General features: G+C 39.1%; 1 protein-coding gene across 1 annotated transcript in view; it reads left to right on the top strand.

Moving 5' to 3' along the window:
• UST (uronyl 2-sulfotransferase) overlaps positions 1-19,162 on the top strand; it is a 478,891-nt gene that overhangs the window by 457,672 nt on the left and 2,057 nt on the right. The window contains exons 6-7 of the mRNA XM_077289186.1: positions 10,817-10,914; positions 18,347-18,504. Of these exons, the coding sequence (XP_077145301.1) occupies positions 10,817-10,914; positions 18,347-18,504 (256 nt within the window). The remainder of the gene's footprint in view (positions 1-10,816; positions 10,915-18,346; positions 18,505-19,162) is intronic.

The following is a 19,162-nucleotide window of genomic DNA, read 5'->3' as shown; positions in this document are numbered from 1 at the left end:
TTTTATTGAAAACAAAAAACACAGTGTGCAGCTGCAAGTGTGAACCTAGCCTTGGTTTGGTGTAAAGGCTCCATTTAGGTTATATCCACATGAGGCAAATATTTTTTTCGACGCGTTAGTGACTAAAAATTGGTTTCCATTAGTGATGCGCGAGTATACTCGTTGCTCGGGTTTTCCTGAGCACGCTCGGGTGGTCTCCGAGTGTTTGTGACTGCTCGGAGATTTAGTTTTTGTAGAGGCAGCTGTATGATTAACGGCTGCTAGACAGCTTGAATACATGTATGAATTCCCTTGCAACCAGGCAACCCCCACATGTACTCAGGCTGGCTAGCAGCCATAAATCATACAGCTGCGACAAAAACTAAATTTCCGAGCACTCACAAATACTTGGAGATCGCCCAAGCGTGCTCGGGGATACCCGAGCAACAATGCTGCGTGCCCATTACTAGTTTCCATACATCTCTATGTAATAAATGTGAAGTCAACAATAGATAGTGCATACAGGCACCTGTAGAAGCTTCTCCAATGCAAAATGGCCATAGTGCCGGTTCTGTGAGAAAGGAGACCTTTAACTTGTGTGCCCCAATGGTCATGGAATATATATCTTAAATACAGAATTAAGCATTATGAAAATCTACTGGCAAGTGTCATGTCTATTCCTGGACTTCATGTACATGTTATGTGGAAATCGATTCTGTCGGCTTTTGGGTACTGAGCACCACTTACTGGACTGGGCCTGCTGCATCCATGATAATACTGGAAAACATAGTGCCGACCCAAAATTCTGTGAGGATACATATATATGTTTTGCAATATGCACATAGATTTCCACAAGCTCTTTTCAGACTAATAAGATGGTCGCTGACACATGTGTAACAAATTTGGCAAGTGTGGGTATTCTCTTACAAAATGCAAATCAAAAACCGTCTTTGAGCTAATACTGAGTTTGGCAGATGCTGGTAGATTTAATCTTTAGCCATGCAAAATTGTGAACGTGTCTGATTTGTTATACAGGTAAATAACCTAGTGCAAGATAGAGAATGCAAAGTAGACTAGTAAAGGGAATGTGTCATGTTAATCATGCAGTACATTCTGCCAAGAACTAAGCAGATTGATGTAATGTTTTGTTTGAAAAGATTACCATAATTGTGCCTTGTATTTTATTATTATTAACCATCCTATTATGTACACTTACGTCATATGCCGGCTCCCTGACTTTGATGCTGGCACTGAAGCTGAATTGGCATCTTTGCTGGCAGATGATGGCTGTATTATTTAGCCATCACCTGCCTCCAACAGCAGCGTGTGGAGCAGAGCTCTATCCTCGGCTGTTAACCTGTTAAATGCTCCTGTGAATCTGTGACAGAGGCATTTACAGCATGTGTCCCATGCTGTTCTGACCACCAATTAACATGCCTGCAATGAAACTGTTGAGTTGCTTTGACAGCCAGGGGTCTGCTGAAGACCCCCCTGCCTGTCATGAGGGTACTTCTGTGAAAGCCAGCCTGATCAGACAATGGCAGGTCCAGGTTCCCTAAGGGGACCAGCAAATACAACACAAAGTAGAAAAAAATATTTTAAAAATATATAAAGTTCAAAAACTAAGCATGATGATGAAAAAACAAAAGCTTAAAGACAGAAATTCGCCATGTCGGGAAGGGGTTATAATCTCCCTCATCCAATGGTTAGAAATCCAGTGGTTGGTGGTTATCGATGATTGACATTCATCTCTAAATACACGCACACACAGGAAAGATGGTCAATTATTCACTGATACAGTCCACTGTAGTTCTAAACATATAAAAGTAGGACATTTACACAATAAGTTACAGCTGAATTATTATTATCCTACACTAATTTGTTTGCACTGTGCTGTATTTTTTATGGCGGTAGATTGATTTGATAGTATTTTAATGGTGATGGTGATAGGTCCGCTTTAACTCTAAGGGTATGTGCACACGCTGCGGATTTTGCTGCGGATCTGCAGCGTTTCCGCAGCTGCGGATCCGCAGTGGTTTCCCATGCATTTACAGTACAATGTAAAGCTATGGGAAATGAAATCCGCAGTGCACATGCTGCGGAAAAAAACGCGCGGAAACGCAGCGGTTTATTTTCCGCAGCATGTCAATTCTTTGTGCGGAATCCGCAGCGGTTTTTCACCTGCTCCAATAGGAAACTGCAGGTGAAAACCCGCAGGGGAAACCGCAATAAAAACCGCGATAAATCCACAGTAACAACCGCAGCGGTTTTGCACTGCGGACTTATCAAAACTGCTGTGGAAAATTCCGCAATGGAATCCGCAGCGTGTGCACATGGCCTTATAGTGTTTCTGACAGCTCTCACGCATTCCACATCAGAACAGGACACAAACACATACAAAAGACTTCATGATAAATGAGTAGATGCATTTTACTCTATGCCCACTTTTTATCTGCAATTATTAAAAGCCTCCAATTATTCGAATTTTCATTTTCTGTACAGCCTCTGTTTTTTGTTAAACAAAAAGCAAAATCAATAGCTGTACATGACATATTCTCTTACATTAGATGAGACATGTTCACTTGAAAGATTAAGAGGAACCTTGTAGCTGCATAGGCTTTTCACTTGGTGTGGGAATAAAAAATGAAATGAAAAAAGCAATTTCCTGTAAGTTTTAAGCAAACACAAAGTATAATTTTAGGAATGCAGTTGAAGCTGCCATTTATACCAAAATAAAAAATTGTGTTTTTAGCCATCTGGAGCTCAGCTCTTATCATTTACTAGCTTCATATTAAAGCAAGAGAAAATCTACAATGAATTGGATCTTTTCATGAATAAGGCAATACATTTGAGACTCTGCTCACACATATTTTTTCTTTTTCACCCATTCATGAAGCCACAACCTTGTCCTGTATCCATAGTATGATGAATCCAATTGGCACATGTCAGACCAAATTAATTTAACCCCTTAACGACTGCCGAAATGCATTAAATTGATGGCTGCTAAGGGGCCTTATTCTTATTGCCCTGTTAAAACGGTGATCAAGAATAAGCCTATAGCACTCCCCAGAGTCAGAAACCCTCCAGGAGAACACGATCATGGCTGGTTTTTCTTGTCCTCGGTCACATGATCGTTGATCATGTAAAAAAAATAGTGTGCCTATGATTAAAATCATTTCTCTCTCTTCTGACATGATATACATGTCAGAGGAGAGAGAAATTATGTCTCCAAGCCCCCCATTACTTCCGCCATCCTCCGGTCCCTCCTGCTCTGACCCCGGCCCTCCACCTCTTCATGAAAACAAATGGTGGGCGCAAACGCACAGTGCGCCATTCAAGATCTACTGGCCGGCACCCGGCAACAGCAGGGATTTTTCCTATTGGTTCCTTTTGTTCACTGTGATAGACCTTATCACAGTGATCAAAAGCCAAAAAATAGTATGTCATACCTCCGTGTGTCATCCCCTTAGTCATATTTTTAATTTTTTATTTTATAATTTTTCTTTCTTTCATTCTCTAGTTAGGGTTGGTTTAGGGTTGGGGTTTGGCTTAGAGTTGGACTTAGGGTTGGGGGGTTAGGGTTTTATCAAAAGTTAAAACAAAAATATGACGACTAGTGTTGAGCACAAGTGCTCGCTATTCGAGTTTGCATAAGGGGGCTCAGGTATGCACTAAATGTCTAAAGCTAAGTTCACATTTGCGTATATGTATGCAGCGTATCATCTGCATACGCAAACGCATGTTTACGCAGCGTTATTTATCTGCATCATCTTACGCATGATGGCAAAAAATGCTGCATGTGCATGTGTTTGTATGCGTTTTTGCCTGTTTGTGTTTTTATGCGCATGCGTTCCATATTTCCAGGAGGGCGTGTCTCATTGGGCGTGTCTAAATCAGTTCCTGAACATGCGCACGCATGTACACAAGGACATGCGTACGCATGCGTTCCCATAGACAGTAAGGTGTTTTTTTAACGCACTCATCCACATGCGCATGCCTGTGCAAGTTTGATGGATTTTTGAAGCCTCCAAAAATGCAACATGGTGCGTTCACCGGACCCTGCCGCACACCGCGAAACGACGCATGCGCACTTTTTGCATTCCCGTGCAGATGGGGGGCACGTCAAAATGCCGCATCCGCATACAACGCATGTCCCTGCGTACCCAATGTTAAAGATAGGTACACGGTACACATGCGGAAGTAGGCGGAGCTTAAGGGAGGAACTACGCAGCCATACGCAGACCAGCCTAACCCAGCCTAGTGTGAACCCAGCCTAACAGCTGCAAAACGTGCGGCGAGCGGACTCGAGCAGTACTTGCTTTCATACCTGAGTATCCAATGCAAACTCGAGTAGCGAGCACTTGCGCTCAACATTAATGATTGATGACATGTTTAATATGAAGACCTTATGTTATCAAATTCTGTATAGTACATTTGAGTTCAAAATGCTCACTATACTCCTGGATAAAATCATTGAGAGGTGCAGTTTCCAAAATGGGGTCACTTGTGGTTATTTTTCACTGCTTAGGCACATCAGAGGTCTCCAAACGCAACATGGCGTAAGCTCTGGATTCCAGACATTTTTGATTTCATAAAGTCAAACGGTGCTGCTTCCCTTCCGAGCCCTGCCATGTACCCAAATAGTAGTTTTCTCCCACATTTGGGGTATCAGCTTACTCAGGAGAAAACGCACAACAAATTTTGGGGTTCATTTTCTCCTGTTACCCTTGTAAAAGTAAAAAACTTAAAAGTTTGAAAATTGCGAAAAATATTTTTTTGTTAAATTTTCAAAATTTTCATAAATGTACACAAGTTACATCGTCCAAAATTTACCACTATCATGAAGTACAATATGTCGCAAAAAAATAATTTCAGAATCACTTGGATTCGTTGAAGCGTTCCAGAGTTATTACCTCCTAAAGTGACACTGGTCAGATTTCAAAAATTTGGCCTGATCATTAATTTCAAACTTGGGTCGGTCACTGAGGGGTTAAAGTGGGTTCTGTTGTGATTTCAGTTATTTTGCTCTGATCACACTAGCAAAATGCCTTCTATTTATAACAGACGTCATCCAAGTAGACACTGGCAGTCACAAATACTTTCATTAGGTTCCCAAGGTTCTGATCATTTTTATAACATTGCAGTGTGCTGTTTTCACGAAAATATTAGAATGGTTGATTGAACCCCAAGTATTCCTTACACAAATAAGAACAAAGCCTAAGGTGAGGTTCACATGACTATATTTCATGGTCCATATACGGACCGCAATGCCCGTGGGTTTCCTGACCAAAAGTTACTTATACATATGCAGATCCATAGACTTACAATTATACCCCCAAATTCCTCTGTGCCCACAGAGGAGCTGCACACTTCAGATCGGTGTTTTGACCAGTCGGTAGGGGGCGCACCCAGACTGTCAGCAACCTATAGCTATATACAACATTTTACTAAATGATTAGTTAAACAATGTCCTAAAATATTTTGGAAAACAGCAAATAGAGGACCGTAAATACATACATATTACTAAGTTGTGTAATTCATCTTTAGCCCGCTGCTGTATTTTTAGAATGTTCTTAAAAGCAAGGTTTTACCTGTTTTAGTTTAATAACATGCACAATTAAACAATCGATAACTAAAATAAACTACAGTAGTTTAAATAAAATATTTCTACAATTGTACAAAAAGACTGAGACTATGTGTTACTTATAGCTACCTACTGCCCTCTTGTGGTAGTGTCTGTGAAAGAATCTTCACTAAAATTCTGCATGTATGGTATTGGTAGATCCTAAACTAGGCATTTTTATATAATAGTAAGAATGTGTCCTTTCTCCACAAGACTGCTTTACTTTGCTCATGTATGAACTTTTTCACACTCCTACTCCACTACCACAGGAACCCAGGAAGACCACAATTTAGAAGCTTAAGTGACTCTGAAAAAACTCAATATGTGCTTTAGTTTTCTCTTTGGTATTGTTTTCTAAATGCCTCTCCATAAAGTCTAGTTGTCTGTTCTTAATATGTTTCACTTGTGTACCTTCATACTTATCTCAGCCACTAAACCTTGTGACTTGCCCTGTGGCTAAGTTTTGAGGGCCTGCCTTGTCAAGGTAAGACCACCGAATTAAAAAAATAAAATAAGTCAGGTTGATCTGACACTGATGAATATTCTCACTAGGGTATCTTGGGTTAAACTAATTCCAAAATAAGTGGATGATTGAGCAAATTGGTTTGTGGAGGCACACACCATCTGGAAAACTATCTTTTACTGGAGTAAACTCTTAGGGTATGTGCACACGTTGCAGATTTGTCTGCAGAATTTTCTGCACAGAATCTGTATCTCTTGGCAGAAAACGCAGGTAAAAATCCAAGCATTTTTGATGCGTTTTTAATGTGGATTTTCATGCGTTTTTCCATGCGGACTTTTATGCGTTTTTGTAAGCTAAATAAAGATCTATTATTGAACAAAAAAAAAAGAATTGTGATATCATTTTTTGGCCAACCTCTTCATATACATACTCCATTGAAGATAATGTTTACACACACAGCTAGATAGATAGATCTATAGATATATCTATTGATAGATCGATCTCTCTATAGATCTATCTATCATCTATCTATTATCTATCTATAGATCTATCTATCTATAGATATATCTATTCATCTATCTATAGATATATGAACTCCTTGTGTTTCCTCCCTCTACTAACCTACCTTTGCCTGACATTGCCATCTCCGTGTGTGGTTCCACCATTACTCCCAAGCAACATGCCCGCTGCCTTGGGGTCATACTTGATTTCGAGCTTTCATTCACCCCCTACATCTGAGCACTGGCTTCGCTCTTGTTGCACCTCAAAAACATTTGTAGAATTCAACATTTTCTTACTTTCGACTCTGCAAAAACTCCTACTGTTTCTCTTATTCATTCTCGTCTGGACTATTGTAACTCTCTACTAATCTGCCTCCCTCTTACCAAACTCTCCCCTCTCCAATCTGTCCTGAATGCTGCAGCCAGGATCATATTCCTCACCAATCGTTACACCGATGCCTCTACCCTGTGCCAGTCATTACACTGGTTACCCATCCACTCGAGAATTCAGTATAAACTTATTATCCTCACCCACATCTATAGATAGATAATAACGAAATGTCCCATGATGATCAACCCTATAGAACAGTGACATCGGGTGATGTCACTGCTCTATAGGCCTCCCACGAATCACTGACAAGAGATAATGGCTCCTGCAGTGCATCGCTGAAGAGGTTACCTTAGTTCAGGCTTGCATTACGGCAATGCTGCGTGGGAATTTTCTCACACAGCGCTGCCTTTGAGAATGAACTCGGGTGACCTCTCTCCCGGCAGGCAGAGGGATACATCGCGGAGGATTACCTCCACCTGTCAGTTCATCGCTGAGGCCCTGTAGAGCAGTGACATCAGCCAATGTCACTGTTCTACACGGGAGATCATCGTGGGACACTCATTATTAACTGGACTACGGCAGGAAGGTAAGTATAGGTTGGTTTATTATTTTTATTACAGGAGATTGATGGCTTTGGGGACTTGGTGATTGGTGAGTATGTACTCTGTGTTATATGTTGTATGCACTGTTTGTAATGTATGTCCTGTATGTCTGCTGTATGTTCTGTATGTTTTTTGTCTTTTTTTACTACTGAACACATGCATTGTCTGATGGGACTACTTTCCCAACATCGGCAATGCTGTCAGTGTTCATAGCATTCATAGCTGGATGGGAGCAGTAGTCCCATCAGACAATGGCTACTTACACGCACACTCACACACACACACACAGGGACACACACACAGAGACCCGCACATAGTCTCTGCCCACACACTTCCATCCTCCTGATCTGCAGCGTTTCTCGCACCCACATCCGCAGCAAATCCACAGATCTTTTTTACAACTGCAGTTTTGTGGATGTGCCTGACTCAATGGAAGTCAATGGGTGCAGAAACGCTGCAGATCCGCCAAAAGAATTGACATGCTGTGGAAAATAAAAGGCTGAAAATCCGCACGGATTTTTCCACAGCATGTGCACAACAATTCTTCATTTGACATAGAATAACATTGGTAGTGCACCACACTGCAGATTTGATGCAATTCCACGTGTCAAAATCCGCAACGTGTGCACATAGCCTTAAGGGTATGTGCACACTGTGTTTTTGTGAGAAATTCAAAAACACAGGTTCCCTAGTAGAAACAGTTTCAGGAAATGCTTCTTAGGCCAGCGTCACACTAAAAGTATGGAAAATTGGTCCTAGTCTCCCTGCCGAGAGTCGCACGAGTGTAATGTGAGTTCAATCTGATTTTTCACAACTAGCATCCGATTTACATCTGAATGCAGTGCGATTGCTATCCGATTGCAATGCGATTTTAACATGAGCTTTTATATAGAGCAGTTCTCTATGTCATTTACACATCGTTTTCAAAGGAAATATTCTTCAAAACACACATATATAGATATATGGATAAATAGAATAAAAGCCTGCAATTCATGTGCCGCATACAGTAAAATCATAGAGTGACAGGTTAGAATAGAATAGATAGAATAGATATATACACATAGAATACACAGATATATAGGTGTCAGTGACACACAATTATGTATATATGTAGTACATAATGTAGCTAGATAGAAGAAAAGCTGGCAGTTCATCTGCAGCATACAGTATAATCACAGCGTGGCAGGTTAGAATAGAATAGATATATACACATAGAATATATATATATATATATATATATATATATATATGTCAGTGACACACACATATATATGTATATATATTACATACATAGAAGAAAAGACGGCAATTCATCTTCCGTATACTGCAAAATCACTGCAGGAACCAACAGGATAGAAGAGATGGATTACATACTGTACATTAAATACATATAAAATAGATATATAGATATCAGTGAGAAACACAATTAGTACAGTGTGTGCGCAGCTTACTGTACATGTATTTAATTAATTAAATTAAGATTATTGTTCTGACAAAAATGGCGTGGGCTTCCATGCAATTTTCGTTACCAGCAAAAGGAAAGACGACGGCTCGGGGTCCATGTTTATAGTCTGGGGTTAAATTTATATATTTTTTTCATTCCACTTTGCATTAATTCCTCTGTAGCATTTAAATTGTTAAAATATTTACTGACAACAGTTTTAAAGTATTAAATGGTATAACTTTGGGGGGCGTCTTCAATATATAGGCCCCTCAAGTCCATTCAAATCAGAATTGGTACCTAAAGAAACAGGTTTTGTAAATTTGATGAAAAAATTAGAAATTGCTGCTAAACTTTTAACCCCTGTAACAGCATAACAAGATAAAATGACGTTTGAAAAATGATGCAGATGTAAAGTAGACATATGGGAAATGTTATTTATTAATTACTTTGTACAGCATGACTAACTGGTTTAAGGATATAAAGATTGAAAGTTTGAAAACTGCAGAGGGTTTTTCAAAATTTTCGCCAAATTTGCGATATTTTTCACAAGTAAACGCAGTCATATTAAACAAATTTTACCACTGTCATGAAGTACAATATGTCGCAAAAAAACAGTCTCAGAATCACTGAGATCCGTTCAAGCTTTCCCGAGTTATTACCACATAAAGTGACACTGGTCAGATTTCTAATATTGGGCCTGGTCAGGAAGGTCAAAATTAGCTCGGTCACTAAAGGGATAAAGGCAGGGGTGTAACTACAACAGGTGCAGGGGTTGCAATCACTCCCGGGCCCTGGAGCCTAGGGGGCCCTAAGAGTCCCTTTGGCCTATATAAAAATACTATTGCTATTAAGATTTAAAATATTTGGGGGCCCCGTGGGTGCTTTCGCATTGGGGCCCATGAGTTTCAAGTTACGCCACTGGTTAAAGGGAACCTGTCAGCAGGATTGTGCACAGTAATCTCCAGACAGCGTCAGGTCGGCGCCGTTATACTGATTAAAATGATACCTTGGTTCATGAAATCCATCTTGTGGATGTTGTGTAATCTTTATTTTCACTGATCCCTCAGTAAGCTGCTCCCTAGTTTGCATAATTAATATATGTACGTACTTAAAAAAAAAAACTTCCATAATCGCATGTTTCATGTCCTAATAATACATGTTCTTGATGTTATTCAGCTAGAAAAAAATCAATTTGAAAATGACGCTATGCCTGTGCAGTAGCAGCTATCGGTGTATTTAGCTGTGATCCAATAGCTCGTACTGTGGCACCATCTTACTGGGAGCAGCATAATCTTCCCAAATCACTATGGTTCTATTGCTGGGACCACCAGCAATCCTAAAAGCCAGGCCTCTGCAAAAACTCATGGGAATAAAACTGGTTGATTATGTGCACTGCCACTCAATTCATTCTTAATGGGACCGCCGGAGCACTGATCTCAGCTGATCTTCGGCACCCCCATAAGAATGAATGGAGCGGCAATGCACAGGATTGACCATTGCTCTATTCACAGAGCCATCTTTCTCAGGATTTGTGGGAGTTCCACCAGTCAAACCTCCAGCAATCGAGAGGTGATCCCTTATCCCATGACTTATACCTGACTGCAGTTCTTTTGCGTACACTTTCTTATTTTTTCCAAAATTCAGATATGACAAATAAAAAGAAAATAATAAAAATTTGGCAATGTGGCAGCAAGTACAGTATTTATCCATCATCGTTTTTATTCCAATTTAGATACAACCATTAAATATTGTCCCATCTTTGACATACGGTATATGGCAAATCAGGAGGCTATGCCATAAATGTCCCATATTTATACATCTGCTCAGCATAGGATTATTTTGCCATTTTTAACAACTCTATTATTTCTTTTTAGGATATTAATGAATGTATTCTGGAAAATTATGCAGAATGTTCCAATCCAAGATTATTTTACATTATACCATATTTTTGTGGACAACATCCTAAATGCAGGTAAAGTGACACAAGAAAAGAATTTCTATCCTACAAAGTTGGAGGAACAGCTGGTTATTTACTAAAGTTTCATTTTGCTTTGATTCTTTTTTTCATTAGGTTATCTGCAGATAAGTTATTGTAGTCTGCAATTATTTTTAATGTTGTATTGGGAAATAAGTTACTATAAAGTGCTTGAGTCCCCCAATCATCATTCCTCTTTATCTGGAGTTGAGAGTCACATTAAATAAGCTCTCCTATTAACTATTTTATCCTGTAAAGCTGTGTGCATGTAGGGTACTGCCAGTGTGTTAACATACTCACCTACCGCCACTCTCTCCAGTATCCAGTGCCATTATGTTCCTTTTTTGTTCCTTTTCACTTCTCTTCAGACTCTATGGGTCACACTGCGCTCTATGTGACCTTACAATGTAAGCCTATGGAGGGTCAGAACAAAACTTACATTGTCTAAGAGACTTCTGGCTCATGCGTAGAGCATAGAGTGTGCCGGAGAGTCTGAAGAGTGGTGACATCACTCAAGAGGAGCGGAACGGTCCTGGATGCTGCAGAAAATGGCTATAGGTGAGTATATTAACACACTACACTACATAAACATACAATGAGGAAAATAAGTATTTGATACACTGCTGATTTTGCAAGTTTTCCCACCTACAAAGAATGGAAAGGTCTGTAATTTTTATCGTAGTTACACTTCAACTGTGAGAGACAGAATCTAGCAAAGAAAAATGAAAATCAAATTGTATGATTTTTACATAATTAAATAGCATTTTATTGCATGAAATAAGTACTTGATCACCCACCAACCAGCAAGAATTCTGGCTTTCACAGACCTGCTAGTTTTTTTTCTTTAAGAAGGCCTTCTACTCTGTACTCATTACCTATGTTTGAACTCTTTACCTTTATAAAAGACCCCTGTCCAAACACTCAATAAATCACATTCCAACCTCTCCACCATGGCCAAGACTAAAGAGCTATATAAGAACACTAGGGACAAAATTCTAGAACTGCAAAAGGCTAGGTTGGGGTACAGCACAATAGGCAAGCAGCTTGGTGAGATGTCAGTAACTTTTGGCACAATTATTACAAAATGGAAAAAACACAAATGGCTGTCAATATTCCTCGGTCTAAGGCTCCATGCAAGATCACGCCTTGTGGGGTAAGGATGATTCAGAGAAAGGTCAGGAATCAGCCCAGAACTACACAGGAGAACCTGGTCAATGACCTGAAGAGATCTAGGATCACAGTCTCAAACATTACCGTTAGTAGCACACTAGGCTGCCATTGATTAAAATCCTGCAGGGCACGCAAGGTTCCCCTGCTCACGCCAGCACATGTCGGACCACAGTCTCAAACATTACCGTTAGTAGCACACTGGGCTGTCATTGATTAAAATCCTGCAGGGCATGCAAGGTTCCCCTGCTCACGCCAGCACATGTCCAGGCCCGTTTGAATGAAGTACACCAATGACAATCTGGATGATCCTTTTGGTATCACCTCCACTTGCTGTGTTTAGAGGAAGAAGAACGATGAGTACAACCCGAAGAACACCGCCCTGACCTCGAAAGCATGGTGGGGGAAACATCGTACTTTGGGGGTGCTTTTCTGCAAAGCGACAGGACGACTGCACCATATTGAAAGGAGGATGGATGGAGTCATTGCGAGATTTTGACCGTCAACCTCCTTCCCTTAGTAAGAGAATGGAAGATTGGTTGTGGCTGGGTCTTCTAGCATGACAATGACCTGAAACACAGTTAGGGCAACTAAGGAGTGTCTCTGTAAGATGCATTTCAAGGTCCTGGAGTGGCCTAGCTAGTGTCCAGACCTGAGCCCAATAGAAAATCTTTGGAGGGAGCTGAAACTCAATGTTGCCCAGTGACAGCCCCGAAACCTGAAAGATCTGGAGAAGATCAGTATGGAGGAGCGGGACAAAATCGCTGCTGCAGTGTGTGCAAACTTGGCAAAGAACTACAAGAAATGTCTGACCTGTGCAAACAAAGGTTTCTGTACCAAATATTAAGTTCTGTTTATCTGTTTTACATAATACTTACTACATGCTATAAAATGCAAATTAATTATGGAAAAATCATACAATTTGATTTCTGTTTTTATTTTTAGATTCTGTCCCTCACAGTTGAAGTGTGTCTACCATAAAAATTACAGACCTCTCCATTTTTTGTAGGTGGAAAAACTTGCAAAATCAGCAGTGTATCAAATACTTGTTTTCCCCACTGTAAGGACAGGTTTAGAGAAGAAAAGAGGTTAATGGGATGCTTCTTGAAGTACAAGTATTTCAGCATTTAGTGAATCAGTGCTGTTGCATTGTATTTTCCCCTGGTCAAAGAAGCTGATTGACACAAGTTCTAGTGGTAAACAAATTTGTATAGCCATTTCACATATTTTTAGGTATTTGCAGAAATTTGTGAACTCAATTAAAACTTTTGAAATATATGGTCGCAGGTAAGAGCAATTTCCAATTTTTTAAAGGAGTTTTCCCATATTTTAACCCCTTCACGACCTTGCAATTTTCTGTTTTTGCATTTTTGTTTTTTGTTCCATTTCTTGACAAAACCATAACTTTTTTATTTTTCCATCAAAATAGCCACATGAGGGCTTGTTTATTGCGGGACAAGTTGTACCTTTGAACGACACTGTTGATTTTACCATATTGTGTACTGGAAAATGGGAAAAACAATTCCAAGTGTAGTAAAATTGCAAAATAGTGCAATTCCACAATTGTTTTTGTTTTTTTTTACCCCGTGCACTAAATGCTAAAATTGACCTGCAATTATGATGCTTTGGGTCATTATGAGTTTGCAGATACCAAACATGTAAAGGTTCTTTTTTATGTAAGTGGTGAAAAAAAATCCAAAGTGTGTAAGAAGTAGAGATGAGCCAATTTGTTCAGGTCCCTCCTTATTCGGCAAGCTATTGCGCTTACCGAATAAGCTGCATCAGGAACCCGGCTAACTGGAGCGCTCCGACTGATCAGCTATCCGGCGCTGCAGCTGCATTTGTCGTGGCTGTGTCACAGACACAGCACATGCATGGAGAGCCCGCATACTTTCTATATAATTTCTGTACCTTTTATCTGTGTTTTTTACATGCATTTTTCTCACATTTTTGATGCAGAAGTTTTTGGCTATTTCTGGCATGTCATGTTTTATTAAATAAAGCTGCTTTGTTTATGAAACTTATTTGGCTTTCACAAAACTTTACACTTATGTGTGGATTACAAGCATTTTTAGTGTTTTTACAGCGAAAATGCACTAAAAACGTATATGCCTTTTTTATTTGTGGAAAATTCTATAAGCTATGCATACCCACAAGAGAAATTGAAATGTTGCAGATGTAAAACAAAATCCAACACAGGTCAGTGTGCGCTACATGTAAAAAAGCACAGTGGACAGGCGCCAGCGGTGAGACTGAGTGGACGTGTGATCGCAAGTGTGCAATATGCATGCCTCTGGCCATATTCCAATTTGATGTGCGTGGCCTCGCTCAAAACAATTGAATAGTAGTAGCATGGAACAAGCGCCGGTAGACGAGGTGAATGTAATATTTTTACTTTAATTACTCTACCCTGAGCCCTTTGAGAATAAAGCAGAGACCAACCACTTGAACTAAATAATATCTAAAAATTCTCAATGCATTCAAATCATCCTGTGAGCTCTCCAGTCCACATTACACGAGGAGCATAAGATAAGTCATCTTTGGTTCTCATGTGAAGCTCAGCTAGAGATCGAGCTTCACAGGAGACTGAGATTTTTACCTATATGCTACAATATATGCAGTAATGACTTTTGGGTTTTCATTGTCTGTAAGCCATAATCATCAACATTAACAGAAATAAACACTTGAAATAGATCACTCTGTTTGTAATTACTCTATATAATATACGAGTTTCACTTTTTGTATTGAAGAACTGAAATAAATTAACTTTTTGATGATATTCTAATTTTGTGAGAAGCACCTGTATATGCAAAAGGGACTAGAAACATACATTGAAAAATAAAAAAAATATTGTTTTTTAAATAATAAAAAATATAAAATTTCAATTTGTACCATTTTTCAGTGTCCTTAATTTTTGTGAAGCCGAAGAAACTTTTACAAATTATTTTGACTATTTATCATCATTTTACAGTGAATGCAGCTGATGTCTTCTTATCAGAACTATGGGCTGTAGACATGTATCACTTACAGTGGGTACAGAAAGTATTCAGACCCCCTTTAAATTTTTCACTCTTTGTTTCATTGCAGCCATTTGGTAAATTCAAAAAAGTTCATTTTTTTCTCATTAATGTACAATCTTTGCCCCATCTTGACTGAAAAAAAAAAGTAATGTAAACATTTTTGGTAATTTTTTTGAATTTACCAAATGGCTGCAATGAAAGAAAGAGTGAAAATTTTAAAGGGGTCTGAATACTTTCCGTACCACTGTATAATCTTAATGATTTATTATGGTTTTCAAATTTGTTTGTAAAAAATGTTCACTGTTCGGGATTTTTTGATTAGTTGTCCAGAAAAAAATAAAAAGTAAAGTTGGCAACCTTGGTGATGCCCTTGTGAGGTAGGGGTTAATATCATGTATCCAGATGTTATGAACACCTTCTCATTACTGATGAAAACTATATCTCTGAGCAGTCATAAATACTTGGAGGTCACCCGAGTGTGCTCGGGAAAACCCAAGCAACGAGTACACTCGCTCATCACTACTTTTCATCACTTAGGATATCAAGACTTTAAGATTTAATTTTGTAGGAGTATTTTTTTTTCATTAAAAAAATAAGAATTTCATGCAATTTTTCCATGCATTTCTCAACTTTTTTTTTTCATTTTTTAGCATTTTTCAACAACCCCAAAACTTTTAGCAACCCCAGAAATACACCAAAGGGTTTAAAAAAGACACAAAAACTGCACTGTTTGCAGTGTGTTTATATTTTTCTATTGGCTCACAGCCATCATTTAGCCACATCCTGTAATGATACAAAAATGCACTTTTCTAATACTGCTGTGGGTAACTACTCTAAAGCACTCTTTTAGATTTTTAGATTGTAGAAGACAGATCATGGATATGTTTACACAACATTTTTGAGGCCGACAAATCTAACGTGTTTTTCAAGAAAATATTATATCAGATATCAATTATTCTACAAAATTCTCAAATCTGACCCGTTTTTTTTAATGTTTTTTTTAAACTGGTTTAAGGCTTTGTACATTTGATGTATTTTTTTTAGGTGGATTCCACCTTGGAATCCATTTGAAAAAGAGTTCGAAAGCCGCCATAAAAAATGAACAAAATTTACAGCAATGTTAAAAAGTCTTTTATTACTTCTTTTAACCAGTTAAGGGTTTGGAAACAGTGAAGAGGTTAAAAGAAGCAGCATATTCATTGTTCTCGTGGCTTCATTTGGAAGCTGCCCACTTTTTATAGTTGAAAGTATAGGGATAAGGCAGAGCCAGCGCAAGAAACAAAGGCAAAGTCACCTGCCAAGCCGTTTCAGGCAAAAGACCGCTGGCTTTTTCCTGAAGCAATTTCGCTATTGGAATTAAGACATTGTGTGCACATACCCCCTTTCCAACATCGGGCGTAAATGTACGCCAATGTAGGACTCCCTCCCTTTGATGTGGACTCCGGCTGTGAGCCCACATCTTTTCCGGCACATGTCAAACTGTTTTGAACAGCTGACATGTGCCTGCAACAACCACAGGTGGAATTGCGAACCACCCACGGATCTTAACCTGTTAAATGCCGCTGTTAAACTCTGACAGCGACATTTAACTCACGCTTTCGGCAAGCATACCGGAAATCATCCCATCGTAATCACGGGTCCCTGATGGGTTGGCATGACAGCCTGAGGTCTCCAGCAGACCTCTACGGTTGTCACTGCAGATTGCTATGAGTACCACCCAGTGCTCGGCGCTCATAGCAAGTGAGTAATCGGCTCTGCTACATACAGGCGCCTGTATGTAGCAGAGCCGATCGGATTATGGCAGTTTCTAGTCTCCCATGGAGACTATTGGACCATGTAAAAAGTAAAAAAAAATGTTTTCTCGGAGATCACCGATAGCGGCTACTGCTCGGGCGGCGCCATCTTGGAGGAGTAAATTTTTTTTTCATCACCAGCAAGATGGCGCCCCTGGCGCCTGTGCAACAGCAGCTATCGGATCTCTATACACACCAATAGCTGCCAGTGCGGCAGGTGCCATTTTCAAATTGACTTTTTTCTTTCCTCGCTCAATTAAATAAGCAAAAGGGATTAAGTGCACAGTAAACATGGGATTATGCTGCAGCGCAGGTGCCACGGCCGGCACTTGCCTGCAGAAGTGTTTTTTGATTATAATTATTCATTATGCAAACTAGGGTGCAAGTCACTGAGGGACCAGTGACCTGTCCGCAGTCTGCATTATGAATATCTAATCAGAGCACCACATACACCGACCCCGCCTTAGGGCACGAGAATCTCATTAACACAAAACTGAAAATAGAGATTAAGAAACAGCCACAAGATGGATTTCATCAACTATGGTATCATTTTATTCAGTATAACGGCGCCGACTTGACACTGTGTGTAGGTTACTGTTCACAACCCTTCTGACAGGTTCCCTTTAATGTCTGATTCCATTATTCGTTATATTAATCATTATTATATATGCTAGGCTACAACACTTGAAAACATTCAGATCACAATGGTCACTCTGTTACAAATGAATACTGTAAAGTATGACCATGACATTGCATAAAACTGTAAACCATTTCTGCATCCACCAAAATGTCAGCCAAGAATATAAAAATAATTAAGATTAATAAGATACTTCCGACAATTAAATGTGTTTACTGCAGTGGCTGGCCATTGTGTCAGTTAGTGCCAATTCTGTTATGCTATTATGTCTTGCACAGGCTTCCATAGCGGTCTAATAAAGGTAGGGAATCTATGAACCCTCAGCCTTCATGAAGGTAAAACTTTTGAAAGTTGTAGCGCAACATAGGACTGGGCAGAAAAAAATTGCCTGGTTCATTTTGAAAAAATTTAATCAGATAAACTTAAAAAGTTTGTTCTTTCTTGTGAAATAAAAATGCTAGGACAGGATTAACCAGGGTCATTTTTGCTGTTTGATTCTGCTGTCTGTAGTTGTTTAATCCTGGACTTTTTTAAAGCTTTAAAGTGGGACTATTAAGCATAATTAAATAGGTGTTTTCTGTCAGTGGTCTTCTCAGTTTTCCAGAAGAAAAAGGAATTACAGTATTCCTTGAGTTTTAACAGAACATCCTTTTTCGCAACATTGCTCTCCTAAAGTTCTGTTCTGTTCATTTTTGAGCTCAGGTAACAATTCTGTTAAAATTGGAGCAATTTTATAGAACACCATAAAAAGTTATTGTTCTGAAAAATATGCCTTATAAATTGCTAATTACTCATGTATGTAATCCCTCTAGGGATCCTGGTGAGTGGGCTTTGGAACGTGCAAAGCAGAATGTGAAAGAGAACTTTCTTCTTGTTGGAATTCTAGAGGAGCTTGAAGATGTGCTGCTCCTGTTTGAGCGATTTTTACCTCACTACTTCAAGGATGTCATGAGCATTTATAAAAATCCAGGTACTTGAAATTTTTGTTCTTATTTTATATTAAATTCTTGCATTGACAATGAGTGCCATTCCTGCTTGTGGAAATGCAAATGTTCATCACGCTATTCAGTAAAGCTTTCCTCTCACTTGAGAACCAGTGGCAGATCCAGCTAATTTTGGAGAAATCTGCAGAAAAACCAAAGTCTGTGGATAAAAACAAAAGCTTAATAATCTGCAGATAAATATTTGATATCTATGGCCACCCACTCCTGGTTTAAGCTTACAAATACTGATATAAAATGCTGAATATGTGAACATGTCCAAGATGTGGAGAATTTCCTCAATTCTTCATACTTCCTAATAATTTACTCAGAGAAAAATATGCGGTACCTTAATTAATCCATTACTAATCCCATATCTGCAATTAGGTAATTAAAAAATATTTAAAAAAATTGGAGTAAAATGAAAACATCATTCTTCACTCTAACAACTATCTAAGCTCTCTCCATACCATAGTCAGGGGACTTCTTTTTTCTCCAATAAGTCTCTACCAATTCAGCGGTTTACTGTAGGAGCCAAACACGCCATTTTTTTACTAATATCCTATTGGAAAAATATGTTATAGCTAAAAAAATAGAATGACCCAAAAGTGTCCTTATCGTTTAAGCTATGTTTGATGGCAATAGGTA

This window comes from Ranitomeya variabilis, chromosome 2 (genome assembly GCF_051348905.1).
Source record: "Ranitomeya variabilis isolate aRanVar5 chromosome 2, aRanVar5.hap1, whole genome shotgun sequence".
NCBI lineage: Eukaryota > Metazoa > Chordata > Amphibia > Anura > Dendrobatidae > Ranitomeya > Ranitomeya variabilis.
Note: the sequence above shows the minus strand (reverse complement) of the source record. Positions and strands in the feature narration are given on the sequence as shown.